The 16,182-nt window shown below is 37.3% G+C and overlaps 3 protein-coding genes across 3 annotated transcripts; 1 reads left to right on the forward strand and 2 right to left on the reverse strand.

Annotated features, from left to right (window-relative positions):
• Window positions 1–4,041: 4,041 nt before the first annotated feature.
• LOC125186452 (cytochrome c-type biogenesis CcmH-like mitochondrial protein) lies at window positions 4,042–5,086 on the reverse strand. Its single transcript, XM_048082818.2, has 3 exons — window positions 4,919–5,086; window positions 4,392–4,523; window positions 4,042–4,305 (listed from the first exon to the last, which is right to left on the reverse strand). The coding sequence occupies exons 1-3, from the start codon at window positions 5,057–5,059 to the stop codon at window positions 4,120–4,122; spliced, it is 459 nt and encodes a 152-aa protein (XP_047938775.1). The 5' UTR covers window positions 5,060–5,086; the 3' UTR covers window positions 4,042–4,119.
• A 1,786-nt stretch (window positions 5,087–6,872) lies between these two features.
• LOC125186378 (DEAD-box ATP-dependent RNA helicase 18) lies at window positions 6,873–11,208 on the forward strand. Its single transcript, XM_048082736.2, has 11 exons — window positions 6,873–7,157; window positions 7,431–7,667; window positions 8,531–8,791; window positions 8,906–8,985; window positions 9,099–9,204; window positions 9,283–9,396; window positions 9,621–9,719; window positions 9,813–9,902; window positions 10,157–10,263; window positions 10,340–10,483; window positions 10,654–11,208. The coding sequence occupies exons 1-11, from the start codon at window positions 6,888–6,890 to the stop codon at window positions 10,916–10,918; spliced, it is 1,773 nt and encodes a 590-aa protein (XP_047938693.1). The 5' UTR covers window positions 6,873–6,887; the 3' UTR covers window positions 10,919–11,208.
• A 207-nt stretch (window positions 11,209–11,415) lies between these two features.
• On the reverse strand, window positions 11,416–15,915 carry LOC125186377 (GDA1/CD39 nucleoside phosphatase family protein). The gene is made up of 3 exons (XM_048082735.2): window positions 15,642–15,915; window positions 12,339–14,473; window positions 11,416–12,216 (listed from the first exon to the last, which is right to left on the reverse strand). The coding sequence occupies exons 2-3, from the start codon at window positions 14,335–14,337 to the stop codon at window positions 11,924–11,926; spliced, it is 2,292 nt and encodes a 763-aa protein (XP_047938692.1). The 5' UTR covers window positions 14,338–14,473; window positions 15,642–15,915; the 3' UTR covers window positions 11,416–11,923.
• Between the last annotated feature and the right edge of the window lie 267 nt (window positions 15,916–16,182).

Consider the following 16,182-nt stretch of genomic DNA (forward strand, 5'->3'; position numbering starts at 1 on the left):
TATAGGAGTACTATTTTCTCTTTCCACCTAACACATAAAACAACATCTCCTAAAATCCCCCGTCATTCTCCAACTATGCCATCTATTATGGGACGGAGGGGGTACTCCCTCTATCCCGACTAAGATGACACATTTCGTAGTCGGCACGAGATTTTATAAGTTATTGGTTAATGTAAGTATTAAAATAGAGAGAGAAAGAAAGATGAATGTATTTAAATATGAGTGAGAAAAAGTGGTTGAGTGTATTAATTGGAGAGAGAAAGTTACCAAAAATAAAAATGTCAATTTTAATTAGGACAAACTAAAATGTGTCATCTTAAATGGGACGGAGGGGATACTATTTTAGTAATTAATAAAGGACATTTGTGTAAGTAACAACTTTCTTACTAATCATTTTTAAGATTGATGATTAATAGTGTACTTTCATATTTTTATTTCTTTATCCATATATTTTATATACTTTCTTATTCTATTAAATATTAAATTCTGTAGAATTTTTGTATAGGTTTATCTTTAATAATTATTTTCTTATGAGTATTTTTTATGATTAACGATTTCACATACAAAATCGATGTGCCCAAGCTTTGAAGATTTTAAAAATTAATTATAAAAATGATTTATAATTACTTTTAAATATTCAAGAATTCTTACCTAATCTTTTGTTGTTTTATGACATTATTAATAAGTAACTACTAATCATCAATGTTAAAAAAAAATTATGGAGTATATAAGTATTAAACATAACATAAAAAAATTCTAGATAAAATAATAATAGAATGAACTAATAATTATATTCTACATTATATAAAGCTTCTTAATAAACAACATTATAATAAAATCAAATGTGACGTCAACTAGACTAAAATTTTGTGACTTTTGAAAATACAAAATACTATAATTGACCTTTGACATAAATAATCTATATTGAAAATTTTACAATGTACTTTGAGATTATCAACAAATAAATTAATAGAGTACTAACAAATTTAACGGAGTTCATAAATCAATAATTCCTTGATAAAATAGATTAAAGTACTACCAAATAATGAAAAATCAACCACACTTCAAAATATATAATTATTAAAAAAATTCATGTAACTAATTAAAAAAATATTTATATTTAATAATGAAAATTTATAAATAATGCTCAAAACATTCATTTATCAAAATAGAATAATAATATCATAAAACAATAAATTATTACTCCTGAATTATAATTTTATGAAACAAATAATAAAATTCAACACTCAAATTAAACTCTATTCAATTGAAAAGAATATCAATTTACAAAATTATAAACCAAAATCTTAATTTCAGAATCCATACTATAAGCCCAAACATCATGCATAAACCAATATTCCTCAAGCCTTAGAGAAAAAATTCAGTGGTTAGGGCATCCGCATTGCTGTGCGATGTTGTCTCGATCTCGTCTCGACGAGACGAGACGGCATCGAGACAGCGATGCGGGATCCTTCTCGTCCCGACGAGACGAGCTGTCTCGATGCGTGATGCGTCCCGGCGAAGCCGGCCTCGAGCTGGCGGCGCTGGCGGGTGGCGTGATGCCCACTCGCCGACCAGCGATTATGACGTCATAATTCATTTTTTTTAAAAAATCAATTTTTCAAAAGAAAAAAAGGTCATATGACCGTTCAACGATCATATTTTAAAACTATTTATTTATTTATTTATTCTATAAATACTCTTCTCATTCTCCATTTGACACACAAACACACATGTATTATTCTCTCATCTCTCTTTCTTTCCTCTCCAATCACTTCTATAAAATCATTCATTTATTTTTTTCTTCTCCCAAATTTAATCCATTATGGATCCATTTGAGCAAATGCATCAAATAATGGAAGCATCGCTAGAAGAAGATCGACGTAGGGAGGAGAAAGCCGTCGCGCCTCCTCAAAGGCGACCCCGGACTTACATCCATCCTAACCGGGAGGAAGCCGCCGCAAGGTTGGAACGTGATTACTTCAGTCCGAACCTGGTATGGGGAGATATCTACTTCCGTCGTCGTTTCCGTATGTCACGCGCGCTATTTTTGCATATCGCGAATACATTGGCGGGACGGGAAGAGTACTTCAGAGAAGGGTTCGACGCTGTTGGCTGTCCTAGCCACACGACGCTCCAGAAATGTACTGCAGCGATCCGTCAGCTTGCTACTGGACAAACGACGGATTCTTTCGACGAATACCTGTACGTCGGAGAATCCACTGGGAGACTTTGTTTGTTGAACTTCTGCAAAGGCGTCCGGGCAGCCTTCACCGACGAATTTTTGAAGAAGCCAACCACCGCAGATTGTCAGTTTCTGCTCCAACTTCACGAACAAGTGCACGGATTCCCCGGGATGCTCGGGAGTGTCGATTGCATGCATTGACAATGGAAGAATTGCCCTGTGGCGTTGAGGGGGTCATACACGAGCGGCCACAAACGCACCCACCCCACCGTTATACTCGAGGCCGTCGCCGACTACCGGCTATGGATTTGACATGCGTATTTCGGGGTCCCCGGCTCGAACAACGACGTCAACGTGCTCAACAATTCCGACCTCTTCGCTGAAGTTCTGAATGGTAAAGCACCGGCCATCAACTTCATCGCTAACAATCGCCAGTATAAAATGGGGTACTATCTTGCCGACAGCATCTATCCGACGTGGCCAACCTTCGTGAAGACGTTCAACAGGCCTGCGAACGAAAAACAGTCTCTTTTTGCGCAGAAGCAAGAGGATGCTCGCAAGGATGTGGAGAGAGCGTTCAGGGTTCTCCAAGCTCAATTCAACATTATCAAAGCCCCGGCTCGACAGTGGTTTATGGAGAATATGGTCGACATCATGTATACGTGCATAATCTTGCACAACATGATTGTCGCCGACGAAGGACCTGAGGCGGGAAATTGGTTCGACCCTGAAACCCCGGAGAGCTCAACCGCAAGTAGTCCGCCTCGAACGGGAGTGCATCCATCTTTGCAAGAGCGGTTGTCTATTCGGGCAAGGACACGTGATTCTACCGCCCACGCCCAACTCCAGGAGGATCTAATGGAGCACATTTGGGCAAAATTTGGCAACCGTTAGATGATCGTCACTAGAGAACTCCTTCTTCTGCTTCTTTGCCTCCATTTTTTTATTTGAGTTTAAGTGTGCAATTTGTAATTTCTAATTTTTTAAATTATGTCTTTTTTATTTTTTTAGGTATTTAAATTGTAATTTTATTTTATTTAATGAAGTGTGTTTTTATTAATTGAATTTGTTGGAAATAAAAATAAAAAATGAAATTGAATGAATAGTTAAGCGATGAGATGGTTAAGAGATGGATGGATGAGCTTAGTTAAGAGATGAGCTAAAAAGTACAGTGGGGCCCATGAATAGTGAAGAGATGAGACGGTTAAGAGACGGATAAGAGACATGGATGCGGATGGCCTTAGGACATACCAAATGGCAGTATGACGTGATATGCCCCACTAATAATTTTTTGACATGTGAATCTGAAATTCAATCGAAAAGAACTTATTTTTCAAATTCATGTTTCAGTTTTGAAGCATTCGACCTAGAATGGTTTTCATTTCAATTGAATACTCACTTGTATGTTTTTTTCAGTATTAAATAAACTGGAAATTCAACTCTTTGCCAGTAGAAAATTTATAAATTTCATGTGTTAGCCTTTGATATCTGGTTTGGAGATTGATGCCTAGCCTTCGCCAATAGCTCGAATAGTGAAAGAGTCAGTAGAAAAAGTTTATATGAACTAGGGAAATCGTGAAATCTTGTATTTTCTGACTGATTGTTGATTTGGGGGTTTAGGGTTAGGGGAGGATCATATCAATATTCAATACACCCTCCGTTTTTTAAAATAACAACTCTTTTCATTTTAGTCCGTTCAGTCAAAATAACAACTTTCAAACTTTCTATTTTAGGAAATCTTTACACCCCTATACATCACTTTATTTACCACTCATACCACTTCAAAAATATATTATGAAGCCCATTTAACTGTCCTGAATAATATATATTCAATGTTTCAACACCACATTACAATTATTTATTTTAAACAGATAAATTGCTGCACTTTGCTAAAATCAAGTTTGCAAGATGGTGAAAAGTTTGACACTCTCAAATCATCGAGGAAGCCATTTTCTCCACCATCGAGTAGAAGGTGGCGTCAGAAGCTCAAGCATCGCCTCCTTCTCCTTCGGAGTCAATGGGACTCCTCGGACGAGGTCTAGGGCCATGATATGCACGTTGTTCTTTCGCCTGTATCTCTTGAATGCCCATATCAACACGGCGCCGCCAGTAAGTGTAAGCTGTTTTCAAATTTTGCATAATCGACAACATTAGTGAGGTAATTGGGGAGACGAACGTAAATTTCAGAGTGCGTCATGCTACTAACCGGTGCCAGCCATATAGCCGCTGTTTGTATATCGAATTTTGGTGCATAAAGCACTGTCTCTCCAAAATCTTCCTCCAGCTTCTTGTAGATCTCTTTGTCATTTTTACCAGACCGAATCTCATCTCGTATTAACTTACACAAACAAAGATGCAAGAGATATCAAAATCAAATGTATACACATTACAAAAGCTAGTAGAGAAATGGGATTTGCTGTGTATAGCAGAAGTGCCTATAAACTGAACCTTGTCAAATAAATGTGTTCCAAATTTATCAGAGTGATCCACAAATGACGAAAACTTCTCTTTTAGTATAGATTCATCAAATTTGTTTAGATCTAAAATAATAACATACCCCTCATACGATCCCTATATACATAATGATATACATATAAATCAACCAACTTTAAATTACAGGCTTTAACAGAGATGAAGTTCCAGATAGATCATCACAATTTTCCCATCTCACAATAGCATCTTAGAGAAGAAGCAAAAGCATGGCATGCCCAGAAAGAATGAAATAACAGGCACCTTGCGGAGGAGAATGGCAATGTCAGCTTGCGAGTCTTCAATAGATTGACTACCACATTCAGTGCACCGCACGTTGTGGCTTATATTTCTGGCCCGTGCTTCAACCACTCGATCTTGTCTCACTTCATCCCCATTCTCCATAAACCTTTCACTCCAATGTAACTGCTCTGTGATATGAATAAACAAAGAACACGTGTATTTCAGCTATCCCTAAAGCCACCATTCAAACAATTAAATCCAAATTATAGATGCAACCATAACGAAATCTGAGCTATTATGATGTACACATAATCAAGCAGAGGCGAGGACAGAAAAGCCGTCTTTCTCGACCTTCAAGTACAGCTCCAAGAGTAATATGAATATTGATATGATCCTCCTATCCCCTCCCCTAACCCTAAACCCCCAAATCAACACTCAGTCAGAAAATACAAGATTTCACAATTTCCCTAGTTCATATAAACTTTTTCTACCGACTCTTTCACTATTCGAGCTATTGGAGAAGGCTAGGCATCAATCTCCACACCAGATATCAAAGGCTAACATATGAAATTTCTAAATTTTCTACTGGCAAAGAGTTGAATTTCCAGTTTATTTAATACTGGAAAAAAATACAAGTGAGTATTCAATTGAAATGAAAACCATTCTAGGTGGAATGCTTCAAAACTGAAACATGAATTCGAAAAAAATGTTCTTTTCAATTGAATTTCAGACTCCATACCAAGCTAAACCAGCCAACCAAAATTACTTAGAAAACATTCTCCAATTTGTCCTTCTTTCACAACAGAAAATCTTATTCCATAACATAAACAATTCCAATTTCCTATAAGGCCATCTCCAACTGATACTGTCTTAGCAAAATCATCAATAGAAATTCCAATAAATCTAAAGAGGATTAAGGCAGATGGCGAGTAACTCCCCAAAAATGGTGGGGAGAAAGATGGGAAACATAGGTAAATAGAGAATCTGAGATACAGAAAAATACCTTTGATCTCTTCCCAAATTGATACTAAGAAATTTTGAGCTGAAGATTAGATTGAGAGGGTTTAAGAATGGGTAGGGCAGGTAGTTCGGTCATCGGTTAGTCGGTTAACCGATGACCGAACCGTTTATCACATTTCTCGGTTAACCGATAATCGAAAAATTCGGTTATCGGTTCGGTTCGGTTCCAAAAGAAAGGTGTCTTTCGGTTATCGGTTTGGGTCGGTTCCAATCGGTTAGAACCGATTGGAACCGATTAGAACCGAATTACACATTTAATATTTATTTTTATTAAGTATATTCTAAATAGGTTGTTTTTATTTTTTAAATTTCTAATACAAAGCACCTACATAATTTTTTCTACAAATTTAAATACCAAAAACTCAATGCAGCGCAAATGGTGGTGGCTAGGATGGGAATTTTTCGTATGCAGATTGATACCTATGAACTGCATATATATATTTTTTTAATAATTCGGTTCCGGTTCGGTTAACCGGAACCGAACCGACCCTATTCGGTTAGGAACCGAACCGAACCGAGGCCAATTCGGTTTCGATTTCGGTGCTTCAATCTCGGTTACTTTTGTGCTCGGTTAACCGGGTTGTCGGTTCGGTTCTAACCGAACCGACCGAATTACCTGCATGGGGTTATGCCTTTATTCAGCGGTTCTCAATTCTAAATCGCGGCTATGGCAACACACTTTTTAATGTGTGGAATTAATAATTTGTGACAAGCTGGTATGGACTGTGTAAGATTTTTAACTAATTTGTGGAGCAGTACTATTTTGCTTTTTATGTGAAATTTGGATAAATAATGTTGTGCTAAAACATATGATCATATGCATAAAAATCCGAAAGATTATTTTTTACAGAGAAGGAAGAAGTTGTAGGTTTTAAATGGGCTTTGGGCTGATAATTTTAGTAAATAAAATTAATGCTATATGAATTAATTTGCATATTTATTTAGGATTAGGAGTGCTTTAACATTTGCTATGGCCGCCGTTGAAGACAATAACCCAAACAAAGCTCTCACCACCACTAGGTTCTCCCAACTCCAACCGCCACTCTCCCAACCACTGCTCCAAGCTATTTCAGCCGCCGGTTTTGAGTTCTGCACACCGGTTCAGGCCGCCACCATACCCTTGCTATGCACCTACAAAGACGTTGCGGTCGACGCCGCCACTGGCTCTGGGAAAACCCTAGCCTTCCTCCTCCCCCTAGTTGAAATTCTCCGCCGCGCCGCCCCTCCCAAACCCCACCAGGTCTTCAATTTTACTCTAAATATATGCATAAATTAGCATTTTTTTTCTCGACCTATTATTCTACAATTCCTTCTCTTTTTATTTACTACTACTACTACTACTATATGATAAAAAGCAGATTTATTTCTCAGACTTACTGAATTGATTATTTGAAGGAGTTGTCCTACTGCAATTGGTGTTAAAATGCACTTCTTTCCATTCTTGTAGAAAGAAAAAGCTTGTAACTTTAAGAGCCAAAATATTGTTATATTTGAGTGCCTTACGTGTATACAGGTGGTGGGAGTAGTAATTTCTCCAACTAGGGAGTTGGCATTGCAGATATTTAAAGTTGCAGAGCCATTTATTGCGACATTGTCAAATGTTAGACCAATGCTATTAGTTGGAGGAGCTGAAGTGAAAGCTGATACCACTAAAATTGAAGAGGAAGGTGCTAATTTGTTAATCGGGACGCCTGGAAGGCTTAGTGATATAATGGAGCATATGAAAATGCTGGACTTTCGAAACCTTGAGGTTCGTTTAAGTTGCCTGTCTTTTTGGAAGTAATTGCATACCTCTTTTTGTTTCTTATCTGTAAATTACGTTAGCTTTATAACGAATATGTTGGCATAATCTGTATCAATATTCAATGTGATTAAGATGCTTTGTCATTTTCTAGCTCTGTCAATTTAGATGCACCTGTAAATTATTCTTTATATATTGTTTTAACTCTTTTAGATTCGGTATTCTTTTTCCTACTGGAGGTTTTTCTTAGTGGGTTTTGTCTAAAGGTTCTAAATTCTAATAAGGTGCAGGCTCGTTGATTTTCCATTCGTGATTTCCTGGCTGTTTTAGGACTCTCTTTGGCTTTTTGGATCTTTTGTACACTGTACTCATTTCTTTAGCTCTTGATAAAAATCTTGTTTCTGATTAATCTGAACATGCTAACACTATTCTTCATCATCTCATATTGGTTATTACATTGTTTTTTTGTGTTATTATTTAATTCAACATGTTTTTTTCAAATATTATTTGGATGTGCTAATCTTTATAAGCAAAACTGAATGGTAAAGAAAGCTTTATTTTCTGCAAGAGGTTTAATAACTGATTTTTCTTTGGTTTTAGTGGTATCTGTAAGGTCAGTCAAATTTATTGTAGATATTCTTCTTCTGTAACCAGGCTATTCTGGTTCTGTGTTTAGTTGAAAGTTTGTGGATAAGATTATTGTGATTAATGATGACTTTTCTTTCCCCATTTGTTCTATTGGTAGTTGATGTTGGTGGTGAAATTATTTGGTGTTCTTTTTGCCACCATTATTTCTCATTTGCAAACTGTCACTATCTGAATCATTCCCCTTTTATGCATTGTAATGTTACTTGTTTGACCTTGTGAAACAGATATTGATTCTGGATGAAGCTGATCGGTTGTTAGACATGGGATTCCAGAAACAGGTAAGTTCAATCATATCTCGCTTACCAAAGCTTCGTAGGACCGGCCTTTTTTCAGCTACTCAAACCGAAGCAGTTGAAGAGCTAGCCAGAGCAGGATTAAGGAATCCTGTGAGGGTAGAAGTGCGATCTGAAATAAAAAGATCAAAGGATGTAACCTCTTCACAGCAAATTGCCTCTTCTAAAACTCCTTCAGGGCTCCAAATGCAGGTTTTCATCATTTTAATCATGCTGCCTCGCTCATTTCAAGATCCAGAACATAAATGATGCTTAATCACATGAACTGATATTTGTACTTGTTTCCATGGTTCCCTGACTCTACAGTATTTTCAATGTGAAGCAGACCAGAAACCTCAACAGCTCATTGATCTTCTCCTAAAAAACAAAGCCCAGAAAATAATTATGTGAGTGGTGATACAGTTTTACATTTTGAAACTGCAGTACTCTTTTATAAGTTGCTTCAGCTGAAATAAGTTCTCACTTCTCATACATGCATTGTATTTCCTTTCTTCTGCAGCTATTTCATGACTTGTGCCTGTGTTGATTACTGGGGAGCTGTACTTCCACGACTTTCCTTATTGAAAGGATTCTCTCTGATCCCTCTTCATGGAAAGATGAAGCAGGTAGTTTTTAGTATGGAAAAATCTTAGGAAGCTTATACATTGACTAAGCATTCCTCTGACACTATATTATGCATGCAGGCTGCAAGGGAGAAGGCATTAGCATCATTTACATCTCTTTCAAGCGGCATTCTTCTTTGCACTGATGTAGCAGCTCGTGGGCTTGACATTCCTGGTGTTGACTGCATTATACAGGTAGCTACTGACTACTGAATACTGACTTGTTATCTCAAGTTCAGCTATTTGACACAATGAAATGACTTTGAAATTGGTTCGACACTTCCATAAATGGATGTTATGACATGTTAATTTCAATCTTAACATTATTATTTATGCTAAAAGATATAACATGGTTATAGATTTTGTCTTAAATTTAAAGCTGACACTGATATTTTGAGTTGTTCATTTTTCTTGTACAGTATGACCCCCCACAGGATCCTAATGTGTTCATACACAGAGTTGGCCGAACTGCCCGAATGGGACGACAAGGAACTGCTATTGTGTTCTTGTTACCAAAGGTTTGATACTGCAGAACAGCATAGCTACTTCTTTTATTGGCAAACTGCTGCACCATTGTTTTTGTGTTCATAGAACTCATCTCTGATTAACAGGAGGAAGCATACATTGAATTCCTCAGGATAAGGAGAGTTCCACTCGAAGAGAGACAATGTTCGGATGAGGCTCCCGATATCATACCCCAGGTAAATACCTTTATGCTGACATTATCCATTATTCTTTGCACTGTTCTTTTTCCAGTAGAGTAATTTGTGCTTCTCATGGATGGAGCATGTGAGTTTGCTTGTACAAGTTAGGCCAATTGTTTTTGCTAGTCTGCCTCTTCTTCTGTCCCTTGTCCCAGAGCCTTTTGATACACTCCTGGCCGCTGATTAGGGAGGTTTTTCTCTCACATAATAATTAGTCTGTTTCTCTAATTAGTGAATCAATAACTTTCCAGATACGTTTAGCAGCCAAAAAGGACCGTGAAATTATGGAGAAAGGAGTCAAGGCCTTTGTATCTTATGTTCGTGCTTATAAAGAACACCAATGTTCTTTTATCTTCAGGTTGTTAATTTGTTGCCCTTATCCAAGATATTAATTGTAAAATTAGTCAGTTCTCGTTAATTGCTCTGATATGCAGGTGGAAAGATCTTGAAATCGGGAAGTTGGGGATGGGATATGGACTGTTGCAGCTCCCGGCGATGCCTGAAGTAAGGCACTACTCTCTATCCACCCAAGGTTTTGTTCCCGTTGAAGATATAAAACTGGAGGATATCAAGTACAAGTAAGGGTTGTTTCGGAAATAATCTTCTTTGCTAATGGTTTCTTTCACCTGAAAATATATGAAGTACCGAGTCAGTAACATTATCCCAAGATGAGCGAGTTTTAACACATAATTGTTTACTTATAAAGTGCATAACTAGATAACTGTTTGCTTTATTTCAATATTATCAGAGAAAAGTCTCGGGAGAAGCAAAGGAAGAAAAACCTGGTAGCGAAACAGGCTGCAAAAGAGCAAAAAAAGCAGCAGTCAAAAGCAACGACGAAAGCTTCTAGCTCTGTGGCCACAAGTAAGAAAACAGCCAAACAGAGACGAGCTGTTCAATCAACAGATGATGCAGATGAGTTAGAACGGGATTATCGCCTCCTGAAGAAATTGAAAAAAGGTAGGATCGATGAAAATGAATTTGCAAAATTAACTGGAACAGAGGAATTATGATACTGGGAATAGGAAGGGGTTGTTGCGCGAACAGCTACATACGAATAGTAAGATGATTACATCATATCTGAACAACGCGGTTTCGTTGAGATGAGGTGACAAGATTAACAATATTTGCAACTGGTATCAGCTTTGTTTTGTTGATGGTTTGTATCCAGTCATTAGCGGTTCAACTTGAGCTGATAGTTTTTGTAGGAATACTTCCATAGACGTCGGATTTCATGTATCTTAGTTTGTAATTTAGTTGAGAATGGTCATCTATTTTTTACTGCATGCTTTAGTTTTTTCAATTTTTTTTGGAAGACTCATTTTTCCGTTAATTAGTAATATTTCCATTTTGGGTTTAATTTATCCATGGTTCAATGAAAAATTATTCGTCCAATCTTAAATGTTATTGGTCTTGTTTAAATTGATTGCCCAATTTTGATATTCCTTCTGAGCTTTACAATCCCCATTAGAATTAGAATTATAATTAAAATTAGAATTAGAAATAGAAATAAACAATAAAAATATCCTGTAAAACTTAAACTCCAAGATGAGGAGAAACAACAGTGTCATGTCATTTGCTGTTTCATATAATCGGGTTAATCTTACAAGACCCTCCAGATTATGTCAAACTAAACTACTTGAATTCTATCAAATACTGAACTAACCAATGCCTCTACCCAAATCAATGCAGTTTTAAATCTTTATACAAATAAAAACCTCCTATGTGGACGTTTGTAGGAGAAGCCAAATCTGGGTAGTAGACGAGTCATCCCGAATCACATCACAACTGTACATAGCCCATTCAAATGCACCTGCGCATTTCGTCTGGCTGACAGGTCGCCAAATTCTCATCCATCACTGTTGCACCTTTGAGCCGGTTGTCTTATCCTATGTTAAGGCGGCAGTTAAGTTGTGCCGGAAGAAGCACAGGTCTCAAAACTCTATATACTGCATCGGTAGTGAATCACTTCCTTGATGTACACATCTTCTCTATGTAATTTATCTTCAGCAGCAGCCTCAGACCTTTGCAAAGTGAGCATCAGCAATTGAATTACTGAGGTCTTCTCGAGATTGGGATCTCCTACTCTGAAGGCGCATTTGACTTCCGTTTGGTGTCCAGAAGTTGTAGTCAAATTGCACATTCCCTAAGCTGCCTGAAGAATAACTATGCGCTACACTGCTAGATGAAGAGTACAACGATGAATCGGTGAACTGGATGCCCCCAGCACCAAAACCAAGTCCGGCATCGAATGGCCTTTGCTGATTGCTTGCAACTGTAGGACTCAGCGGCATCTTAACCCTTCCATCCCCTAAACCAAAATTATCATAGGGGGAAATGATATATTTATAGGTCCATATGTTAATACTAAATTAAGAAAGTAAACACTGCATTACCATCCTTTTCTAATTTATCAGACAAATATGAGTTTACCTGTATTCATTGGACTCCAGCGCTGGAATCGGAAAGGAGCTGGAATATTGAGCACTGATGCTGATGATCCACTGTTATGGCTGAAAAGAGGGAGATATGACCTTCGGAAGAGATTTGGAATCCGCCAATGGCCAATACATGATAGTGCACAGAGCAAGACGAAGAATGAAGCAAACAAAATGGCAAAAAAAACCAATGGATCTATCTTGACCCTCAATGTCTGGTAGCTGTAAAGCTTTCCCACATTCGGAAATGCCTTGCCTGCTTCAAATAAAGCAACTCCAAGTGTCCAAGTGATGCTTCCAGAGCCAACCGATACCTGCTTATCCTTAATATGCAATCCTTCTCTCAAGAGAAGAACGATATATGGTGCCCTGAAACAGTATTGTTCTACAAAAGGCTGAGGTTTAACACTTTTTCTTGCAGCATCCCAACTTTTGTCACAAAACTCACGACCCTTCTCTAACACATGATCCAGTGTAGCATCAGGAGTCAAGTTGAAAAACCTATACACCACAAAGAAGCCAGACATAGCATAAAACTGGCCGACAGGGCGAGGAAGTTTTTCTGCAAGTGCACAAGGCTGCAAATTGCAATCAATTCCCGGCATATGATCTGACCATTCAGACAAATTGACAGCAGCTTTGGCTAGAGCACTGCATGCTTCCCACTTTGGCTCACCAACAAGCTGAACTGGAACGCCGCGTTTTGCCGCTTTACCTAATTCTTTCCTTTCGTTAGGAGGAATCCCATCTTTTAGCCTAGCAGATGCACACAGTGAACATAGATATCGCTCTTTGTAACCAGACTGCAAACAAGGATGTCTGATCTCCACTCTTCCCTTAACCAGATCTGTGTTGCTAATTTGAGGGACCTCTTTTAAAAGACGAGCTACAGATTTGTCAAAAGCATCATTGAGTCCATATCCAGTTAGGGAATATGCACTTAGATGATGGTTAACAGGGCCAATACTCAGCTTTAAGCTTGATTCCTCATGGTTACCAGGGTTACCTTCAAATGTGACTTGCAGTGACGAGCCACCTAAGTCGAGCGCACCATATGTTTCCTTTTTTGGAATGGACCCCAAGACCTCTGTATGATAATTTAGAGCTATCCATCCATAATAAGCTTCCTCCATGCCAGTGAGAGTCTTTACCCACTCCTTCTTGCACAAGAAAGGGGAACTCTTAAGAATTGACCAAGCACTATTAAGAAGCCAATCAGAATCTGAATTTGGTAACCTTCGAACTCCAGCTGTAGCATATAGAAAGAGAGAAGTAGTCTTATGAGATTTTTCTGGAATTTGTTTTTCAGCCCATCTGATAAGAGGTTTAATTGCTTTCTTCAACCCAGAAACATTATGTACTAATTTATCAAATCCAGGTTCAGTCTCCATTCTGTTGTATGCCCGCCCAGACTGGGATCTAGATTTTCTCTTGAAACTCTCAGGTAGCGATCTTAATACGATAGGAAGATTATCATCTTTTTGATGATTAACTGATGCCTCATACACATACACGCGGGTGCCGGTGCTTCCACAGTCAAGAACAACATAGAATTTGGAACGTCCACCAGACCAGTTTGAGTAGAGAAATAACAAGGCAACACAAAGACAAGTAAACACCAATAAACAAAGGAGAGAGCAGATAAATCTACCCCATTTTTTCCTTCCAGACGGACCTAATGATATCTTCTCCTTGGAAAAACTTGTTGCGCCATTTTCTTGCTGGTAGAAAGTTTGTGGTAGCACATGACCAGAATTTCTATCTGATCGAGAGCTAATATCATCTTCTGGATCAAGCTGGTTATAAGTAGACAGATCTTGAAGGGATGAAGAGAATCTCAGATTAACCTTATTTTTAGCACTGGAAAAGGTATAACCGTGAAGAGAACCAGAAGTAGGAGGCAATCCAGGTTTATGTTGAAGAGCAGATGTCTTTGGCACTGTTAGATGAGTTGTTGCAGAGGAAACAAACTCCACAAGTTTACTGAAGACCATTTTAGTATAAAGTAGCAGTTCAAGTATTTGTCTCGAAACCTTTGAGCTTGTTACCACAAAAATAACCAAAATACAAGACTTGGTAGATCACACTGTCATTCTTGGCAGTCAACTAATTGAATCAATAAATTGCATCCTGCAGGATCCCAAACAAGAGAAGAGAAATTATTGGATAGAGGATAGATTTATAAATGACCAATATGGTTTAGGATATACTATATCACTGACAACTGTCTGAAATGAAAAAAGTCATAATGTAGCATAGAGACAAAGTAGCATATTTTGTTACCAAATTATCAAAATCATAGACAGTTATAGCTGCATTTGTAAATATCAAATATAATAGTTTGAACATTTTATATAATTTTTTTAAAATAATAATAATAATCCTTTAGGAGAAGAAGAAATGAGAGGCTAATCAGTAATCAGTACCTTCACATGACTGAAATAGAAGGAAACTCAAATATCTAATTAACTCTTTGACAACTACCTGGCACTGGCATCAAAGGAGATTTTAGTACTATAACATTATAAGCTATCTGATGGTGCCTCATCACATGACAAAGACAATAATAGGTGATCACCTTATAATAAACCCTATATTGTCCATTGAGGGTAGAAAAACATAATTTAATCTCAGACCACAACCCAAAACCATAACTATTAGTCTTGTCCAAATATAATGAAAAAATCACTAGGTTCTTTCCGAGATAGACAATGGAAAAAAGAAACAACTGTTTTAAATCTGGGATTTGGAAAATAAAATTTGATTCACTAAAAATGCAACACAGCAGAGGACCATGAAAAGATAAAAATTCCACAATCTTCACATTCCCAGTCAAGAGCTAGAACAAACACTCAAAATTTTCCAGTTGTAACTGCTTACTTATTTCACTCCAAGACCAATCCAGCAAAACCTCAACCACACTAATTGGTGATTCACTAGAGACGTTAAGCGGAATCTCAATATAGTTCAAATTACGAAGCTATTTATTGATAATGCACCACAAGTTAAATAAAACGAACTGCTAATGTTCCTCATTCTCCTTGTTCCGTGTTCTCAACCAAAACGCACTAGATTGTGAGTCACAGAGATCAACCCTAATCGACATTTGGAGTCATCCACAGCTTCCATCATCGCAATTTTAAATCACATCAAATTCGCATCTCCATTAATTGCAGTAATAGACAAAACCATAGATCTCTGAAAGCAGCAAACACAATAAGAAGAACCACACTGACGCATATAGACACGGAAAGCATCCACAAAAACCAAATACAAGTATGCAAAGATTTGAACTGACCATCAGATCATAAAAGGGGGTTATGAGTTGAGATGCAATGATTATACACTCGGGCACCATGCTGTAGATCCAAAAATTGAAAATGGGGGTTTTTGATTCTCAATCGAAACAAGCGACCTGCAGCCAAACTCCGGTGCTTGTTTCAACTAGCAATTATCGCCTCCTCTCTCTCTCTCTCTCGCTCGATTAAGAGGGTTTTGCAGTTTGATTGGTTTAGTTTTGTTGTTAGAAATAAGAATAAGGAGCAGTTGTTTGTTTGTCTTTCTGGAAGACCAGTCTCACTACTATTCATACTTATCCGCGCTCGTATAAATAAATCATTTTCGTATTTCTATTGACTCATAAAATATACTATAGGATTATTAAATCAATTAAATTGAAGCAAATAAATTATTGTTGTGAGCATATTTTCAGAATTTTTTATAATAGAATGTCCAATGCATTATGAGTGTAATTATCTACATCAAATATTGAATTCAATTGAACTATTTAAATAGTCATTTGTTTGCTTATTTTCATTTATTTAAATAGTCATTTGTTT

The sequence above is a fragment of the Salvia hispanica genome, chromosome 5 (genome assembly GCF_029641045.1).
Source record: "Salvia hispanica isolate PSC_SH4W2 chromosome 5, Shi_PSC_v1, whole genome shotgun sequence".
Classification (NCBI taxonomy): Eukaryota; Viridiplantae; Streptophyta; class Magnoliopsida; order Lamiales; family Lamiaceae; genus Salvia; species Salvia hispanica.